At 49.2% G+C, this 8100-nt stretch overlaps 1 protein-coding gene across 1 annotated transcript in view; it reads right to left on the reverse strand.

The window, feature by feature from the left end:
• Nucleotides 1-8100, reverse strand: part of LARGE1 (LARGE xylosyl- and glucuronyltransferase 1) — a 443593-nt gene that overhangs the window by 7219 nt on the left and 428274 nt on the right. The window contains exon 13 of the mRNA XM_007449439.1: nucleotides 276-422. Coding sequence (XP_007449501.1) covers nucleotides 276-422 — 147 coding nt within the window. The remainder of the gene's footprint in view (nucleotides 1-275; nucleotides 423-8100) is intronic.

Below are 8100 nucleotides of genomic sequence, written 5' to 3' on the forward strand. Positions count from 1 at the left end.
AGGGAAAGAAATAAGCTGACTTTCCTGCCCAGCGTTCCTGTCCTTGCATGTGGACACACAGGTCGATCACACGTGTACAAAAAGCGCATGGCACGTGGGAAGAGAAAACAACACCCAAGCACACAGTTTGGGGCCAGCGGTGCTTTTTTTTGGCCTTAAAATGGTCTAATGCCATGACAACTGTCTGGGCCAGCAGCTCTGGCGCCTGGGTTCCCAGGAGCGAGAAGGGCTTCAGGCTCCCCCTCCCCCAGGAGGCAGCAGTGAGGGCCACTCACCTGAACGTGAAGAGGGTCCCCATGTCCAGCATCGACAGCAACTCTGCCTTCGACTTGGGGAAGGAGAGCCGGTAGCGCAGCGTCTCGAACGCAGGGACTATCGTCACCTTCTTGGTGTTGGCAAGGTCGAGCTGGATGACAGACTTCCTGGAGAGTGGGCAGGAAGAGAGACAGGGTCCCTGTGATGCCAGGCAGAGGCCTTCCCCACGGGACGGAGTGGAGGTGGTTGGCACAGGGAGGGGTCGGCCTCTCGGGTTAAAGAGGGGCGATCTGAGGCCCGGGGAGGCCAGGCAGCTGGTCCAACGCCACTCGGGAGCCCTGCTGTCTCTGGACCAGAGAGCGGAGTCTTCCTGGAGAGTGAACAGAGAGGCTGGGGGCCCTCCCTCACTTTCATAGTGTGTGCCCCTGTCAGAGCCGAGTGCAAAAGCCAAGTGTACGGTACGCACAGGGTTTGGAGATCTGCCCACTTTCTGGGTCCGCTGGGTCGGCCACACGTTCCCAGCGCACCACTGGCCACGGGAGAGTTGGACATAAAGCTAATGAGGTGATCACCAACTTGGGCATTTGTGGGTCCCGTCTCTGTGACTCTTCCATCCTTTCCCTCCTTCAGATCCTGAGCCTTCAAAATGGCCAGACACACCCCACGCAGCCAGCAGCCAATGTGCCGGAGCTCTGCTATCCCTCACCCTCTCATTCACTCCCGGCCTTTGAGCCTGGCCTCTTCTGCTCCTCTGAGACCCACGTCCTGCCTTATGGATTTATCTGCCATGGCCCAGCTCTGTGGCCACAACCTTTGAAAGAGAGAAAGGCCCAGAAAGGTCACAGTGCACGAGGCTTGTAATGAACACAGACAGGATTTGAATCCTGGCTCTGCCACTTTAGGAGTCTTGCCATATTGTACAAGGGACTTAGCTTCTCATGACCTCAGGTTCCTCCCTAAGATGGGGCAATAATAACTCGCCCCTGAGCTGCTGTGGGGACCGGACAAGGTAACAGAAATACTAGTACTGTTGGGTACACCTGGCACATGGCAGGCTGGAAGTGACAAAGGGTCCCTATTACACTGCAGTGCTGTCCTATTCCCTGGCTTCACCTTCCAGCATCTCTTTGGCTGTGGCTTTGACACTTCATGCGGGCTTCCTGCTCGGACCACTGACCCTCAGGTCTCAGGCCAGCCTGGGCTGTCTGCCCGTTATCTCTGAGACAGAGAAAGCAGTCTTCCTTGGGGTAATGCGAGGCGTTGAAGGCATTTTGCAAAAATACCGGAAGCAGCAGCCCTCCAGAGCAATACAACTGCTTACTGCTTGAAGTCACTTTCACTCAACAGGACTCTGAGCCTGTGCATACGCAGGGACTGGGGCTGGTCTGCAAAGAGCAGTCACCCTACGTGGAAGTAACACGTTAGCCCTGGCCAGCGTGGGACAAGAACAGAGCGGCCATCCAGGAAGACCGGCAGCAGGGTTTGGAAGCGACAAATGAGAGGGAACCCAGACCAGGTCAGGATAAGGACAGGTCTCGGAAACCACTCTTGGTTAAGGGGTCTCACCAGCTCCCAGTGCAAAGGTGGTGGTTGAGATGGACTGGAAATTGACGTGGGAATCCTCCAAATATCAGTTGCAGTTCACTCTTTATAATTATGCTTAAGTTAACTATATACCAAATAATATATGGCCCTCATGTCACTATTTCAGGGGAGATTTATAAACGATGACACCAAGATAGAATCTGGGTGAGCTATATGTAGCTGGTTGGAGGACCAGAGGTCTGAGTCACCCTGATCTGGCCTGCATTCCTCTGTCTTCTCTAAGCAATGACTTCATACAAACACCCGAAGTTTCCTCACTGATGGTCAGGCATTCTCTTTCATATCAACCCTACATTGGACATGGGCAGAGCTGGAGCTCATTACCTTTCCCCCAGGAGAGGTACGTACCTTATTTACAGATATGGGTGTTAGGGATGGGACATATGGGTCTAAAGAATACCCTTGGATCAAGATGGCGAAGCCCCTGGAGGGAGGACGGAAGATGTCCCAGCACTGATGGGTGGCTGCTATTCATTCAACAATCACTGAGCACCTACTATGTGCCAGGCACTGTGCTTGGCACTTGGAAATACAGAACAAAACATCCAAAGTCTCTTCCCACCTGGTGCTTACATTTTCATCCGAAATGTCTCAGGATGCTTAAAGCCCAAGGGCAAGTATCTCTAAATTGGGGCTCTAGATTACATTTGCAGCTAATTATTTGAAGACATGACTGCTATGGAAATGGAGTGGGAGGCTAGGAGGGCTGAACTATCAAGGGAATGGTGAAGTGTACACACATACACAATAGATATAGAGATCTATGAACAGGGACGTCTCTATCTATATAAACCCCAAATTACTATTACAGTCAAGGTTATTACAGAAGTCACTTCTTGGAATAGAAGATAATTCCCCCTCTCATGGTCCCCGTACATAGGGGCAGCTCTGAGCTATGCTGACACATGTGAAGACCTGGCTAGGGCCGGGTGTTCAGGGGTAGACACTTGGGCTGAGCAAATTAGTTTCTCACTCTTGGAAATCTGAACAGATGCAGAGACTGGAGATCACAGAGCTGACTTGCACTAACATCAGGCAACACTCAGAGGTTTCTGAACTCCTACTGCAGAGGCGCCCGGAGCTGCCCAGGGTTAATTATGGTCTCAAGTATTGGTTTTCCAAATCCTACTTTGATTCCATAAGGTAAACCATTCAACATTTCCCCCACTTTGATTTCTTTTCAGTTTAATTAAGTGCCTAGCACTGGTTTCTGTTGCTTGCAACAAAACCGCCAATATATTGCAAGGCCCAGAGTAAGCAGACCCGGTCAGCAGCATGCCCTACAAAATTGAGTCCTAGAAAACCTTATTTCCCTCTGCACAGAGAGCATCAGACTCTCAAGTGTTTTCTGCAAATTCCCTTTAATCTCGCTAAAACACAAAATGCCATGGAGATGGATTTGTCGCTAGATAAGTCCGTTTCAGCCTCAGTTCAAGGAGGCTTTGATACTGATGTCCTGAATGGGTCTCATTATGAAGTTATTTCAGCAACAAAGTGGTTTCAGGGCACCAACTCTGAGCACATCTGTTCCTTGAGATGGTAATGGCAGCCTGGGCTTTCCTGCACTGTGTCCTGCTGGCACATACTACCTTGGCTGGGCCTGCTGACCACCTGGAGTTGCATGGTCTGTGGCCATGCTCTACCTGGGAAGCGAGTCTAGCAGGGGATGGAGTGTTTCCAGTGCAGAATCTTCCAGCAGCAGGGGAGGGCAGGATGGAGAGGTGGGAAGGCTGGCCTGGGAGGCAAGAAACCTGCGTCTGGAGCCAGCTCTGACCAGCTGAGTGGTTCTGGGTCCCGTCATTCATCTCTCTGAGACTGGTTCATCTAGAGTATTCAAACTGGAGATTTTGGAAGGCAGTCCGGTACAGTAGTAACCAGGCAAACGTGGTTTCTAGCTGACTCCACCACTCCTCTTGGGCAAGTCACTTGAACCCTTCTGAGTCTCCGAGTTCATGCATGGGTTAAATATTTTGATGAGAAAAAGCACACGGTGCATATGCAGAAGTGCTGGCGCAGTGCCTGGCACACACTAGGTGCTGACTACATGATGGCTGCTGTTCCTGATGCTTAGTTGTATGTGTCAGGCTGGGCTGTGGCGCCCAGCTGGTTGGTTAAACAGTCGGTCCCGGCCAGGGCTTCACACGGGGAAGCATAGCTCAGAGCTGCCCCTATGTACAGGGACCATGAGAGGGGGAATTATCTTCTATTCCAAGAAGAGGCTTCTATAATACCCCCATCTTGCCTTAGACGCAGGTCTAGATGTTGCTGTGAAGGTATCTTGTGGATGTGATTAACATTTAGAATCAGCTGACTTTAAGTAAAGGCCCTTACCCTTGATAATGTGGGTGGGCCTCCTCCAATCAGTTGAAGGCCTTAAGAGCAAAAACTGAGCTTAACTGGGAAAGAAGGGATTCTGCCCCCAAACTGTCACATAGAGATCCTGCCTGAGTTTCCAGCCTACTGACATGCTCTATGGATTTCGAACTCACCAGTCATCACAATTCCTTACAATCACTATCCAGCCATCTAACCATCCTATGGTTCTGTTTCTCTGAAGAATCCTGATTGATCCACTTGCCCTTGTCCAGGACCCCTTCAAAAATATTCACAAACCTACTAGAACATTTTTGGACTGAAAACTTGTAAAAGACACCCTCGGTATCTACAGAAGTAAACGAGAAACCTGCTGGTATAACAGAGCACGGCAAACACAGTGACTCAGAGGCAGCTGGCACCGGGTTCAGGTCCTGCCTGCCACCCTCCTGTGACCCTGGCGACACTGTAGTCACAGGTTCCCCATCTGTAAAATGGAGGTAACACTCCTCTTTTACCAATCAGCACTGCTGTGAGGATGAAATAATCATTTAGAGCCAGGCATGCGCCTGACTTGGAATAACTGAGTAACAAATGAGCTTGCGTCCCCTTTCCCAGCTCAGCTTCCCGCTGGGCCTGGTGCAAGAGAAAGTACGAGGGCAGAGGGTTCAGAAAAGGCCACAAACTGCCCACAACCAGGACAGATTTCTGGCTTGCCAGCCTGCTTGTCTATGGAAAGAGAGTTTACTTGATTTCGGTCTCCAGCCAGCTCCTCGAGTCCTTCCTCACGTCAAAAACAATTCAGGTGTTTCTGACAGAGTAAATTCATCCCTTCCAGTCTGGCGGAGCCGACCTGGTAGCAAACAGTGAGCGGGGTGGTGTCTGTCTCCCAAGTCCCCCATCTCCTCTCCCGTGCATCCTTTCCCCTCAGCCTCTCGTGCTAATTTACTCAAGTATGCCAATGGTTCATGGCCTTTTTTTGCTCCCATTTGGTAAAACCGGTGACCGGGTTTGTGGCCGGGGGATGTGAGTAGCAAGGCTTCCTGCGCCAGTTGAGGGGACGGAGGTGGGCAGAGACTGCAGGCTTTCATGGGGCTTAGCGCTAAGTTGAAGAAACAGCACGACAGAGTACACTGTTAGGTAGATGGGCTTTTCCTGGTGCTTAAAATGACAAAACCTGAAGACGGACCCTGGCAGCTGACTGCGTAATGCACAAACATGCATGCACGCGTGTGTGCGCATGCGCGCGCGCGCGCGCGCACACACACACACACACACACACACACACACCCTCTCTTCCTCTCTCTTTAACTCCATCCTTTGCCCTAGAGGCAGGTCTCTGTCACTAGGAAAACAGCCCAGGTTCCTGGCACGAAGAGATTACGGGAAAGTGTCTCAGAGAAATAAGAAACAGGGATGCGCCTGTGTGGTTCTAATGACGTCACCTCAGCAGTGGTGAAGATGAGGGCTCTGAGGCTGGGAGGCTTAGGTTTGCAACCCGGCTGATTACTTAACCTCCTTGTTCCCCAGCTTCTGTCTATAAAGACGGGTATGGTGATCACAGCATTAATCTCAGAGGGTGTTTGTGAGGATTGAATGAGCTCCTATACATAAAATGCTTAATCCGTGCCTGGCAGGTGACAAGCACTGATGTGCGCTGGCCATCGGCATGAGTGTCGGTCCCCCTTCTCATGCCAGCCTGCCCGCGCTCATAAAGCCTGGCGCCCACCCTGGATTTCCCCACTTTGCTCTTTCATTGGCTCCTCGCTTGTTCCACTCTGTGCCAGGCACTGTTGAAGCACTTGGGGTACACTGGTAAATAGAACAGGCAGAAATCCCTGCCCTCGTGGAGCTGACATTTTGCAGGTGGGGGACAGACGAGAAGAACAAATAGTGAAGCACATAGTGTGTTGGAAAGTGAGACCTGAGAGAGAACGGAGCTGGGTGAGGGGTGTTAGGAACGCCGGAGGTGGAGAATGGGTTGTACTTTTAAATAGGCAGGCGTCAGGGAGAAAGGGATCTCTAAAACAAATACCTGGAATAAGCGAGGGAGCATGCCATGTGGTGACCTGGGTTAAGAGCTTTCTGGGTTAGGGAAACAGCCAGTGCAAAAGTCCTAATGACAAGAGCACAGTAAGGAACAGAGAGAGGAAGGGGACCAGAAAGGCCATGGGGGGAGGGGGAGGGTGCTGCAGATCATACAGGGCCTTACAGATCACTGAAGGGTGTGGTGGGCAAATGCCTCCCCCGCCTCTCCCCCAGTGAAAACCACCTCCTAATCCCAGGAGCCTGCAGCTATGTTACCTTACACAGCAAAAGGGACTCCGCAGATGTGACTAAGGATGCTGAGATAGGAAGGTTATCCTGGATGATTCAGGTGGATTCAGTGTAACGGAGAGGATCCTTCTAAGAGGGAGTTAGGAAGCAGAGGCTGGAGTGATGTGGCCACAAGCCAAAGAATGTGGGTGGTCTCCCAGCAGCAAGAAAACAGATTCTCATCTAGAGCCTCCAGAGAGCAGCCCTGTTGACACCTTGACTTTAGCCTCCGCAGACCCTTTTCGGCATCCTTACAGCAGCAACAGGAAACTAATACAAAGGTCTTGAGATCTTACTCAGTGAGATGGGGAGCCACCAAGGAACTCTGAGCTGAGTGAGAGGATCTGCTTTCTGTATTGAAAGAATCACTCTGCTGCTGTGTTGAGAGCCGACTGTAGTGTCGCCTGGGTAGAAGCTGGGAGGTCAATTACAAGGCCCTTGATGCAATACAGGTGCTACCTTATGGGATGGCCAGATGTTCTGATGTTTCAAGAGGAGCCTACTAAAACGATTTTCAATACATGTGGGGAATGGGTCTCTCTCAGGGGCTGCCAGTTTGAAAAGAGGCTGAAGAGTGAGAAAAAAAGCACGATCTTCCACATCGGACGATGCTGATTCTATCTCAATACCACCTCACTAATCGTGTAATCACGGGCAATTTTCTTAACTCTGGGCTTTTGTTTCCTGATCTTGATAATAATAAATACTTCACAGGCTTGGTTATGAAGAGAACTAAGATAATATATTCATTAATTAGTGAATATTTATGAAGCCAGACCAGAAATATTGAGTCCAGAGCTGGGTGAACAGATATAACCTCTGTCCTGACAGAGTCCAAAGTGGAGGGAGGGAGAGAGGCAGAAGTGTAGGCTCTCTGGTGTGGAACTTCCCATCACTGAGCTGTATGTCCTTTTCATGTTTTCATAGAGACAAAAAGTATACTAAAGATCATTAGGCACTGAGCAGAGAGGGAATGGGGAGTTATTGTTTAACGGTTACAGAGTTTCAGTTCTGAAGGCACAAAGAATTCTGGAGATAGATGATGGTGATGGTTGCAAAACAATGAGAATATTCTTTTAATACACTTAAAAATGTATAGATGGGTTAAGATGATACATTTTTAAAAAATTTAAATTTTACTGGAGTACAGTTTTATAATGTATTATTTTCAGGGGTAGAGCGAAGTGATTCAGTTATACATATGCATATATTCATTCATTTTTAGATTCTTTTCTCATATAGGTTATCATAGAGGATTGAGTAGAGTTCCCTGAGCTATACGGTAGGTCCTTGTTGGTTATCTATCTTATACATGGTAGTGTGTGGGTGTTTATCCCAAGCTCCTGATTTATCCCTCCGCCTCCACCTTTCCCCTTTTGTAACCATAGGTTTGTTTTCAATATCTGTAAATCTGTTTTTGTAAATAAGTTCATTTGTTATCTTTTTTTAAAAAAAGATTCCACACATGAGTGATATCATGTGGTATTTGTCTTTCTCTGTCTGACTTCACTGAGTATGATAATCCCTAGGTCCATCCAGGTTGCTGCAAATGGCATTGTTTCGTTCTTTTTTTTTATGGCTGAGTAATATTGAATATATATATATATATAT

Source organism: Lipotes vexillifer, unplaced genomic scaffold (assembly GCF_000442215.2).
Source record: "Lipotes vexillifer unplaced genomic scaffold, Lipotes_vexillifer_v1.1 scaffold374, whole genome shotgun sequence".
NCBI lineage: Eukaryota > Metazoa > Chordata > Mammalia > Artiodactyla > Lipotidae > Lipotes > Lipotes vexillifer.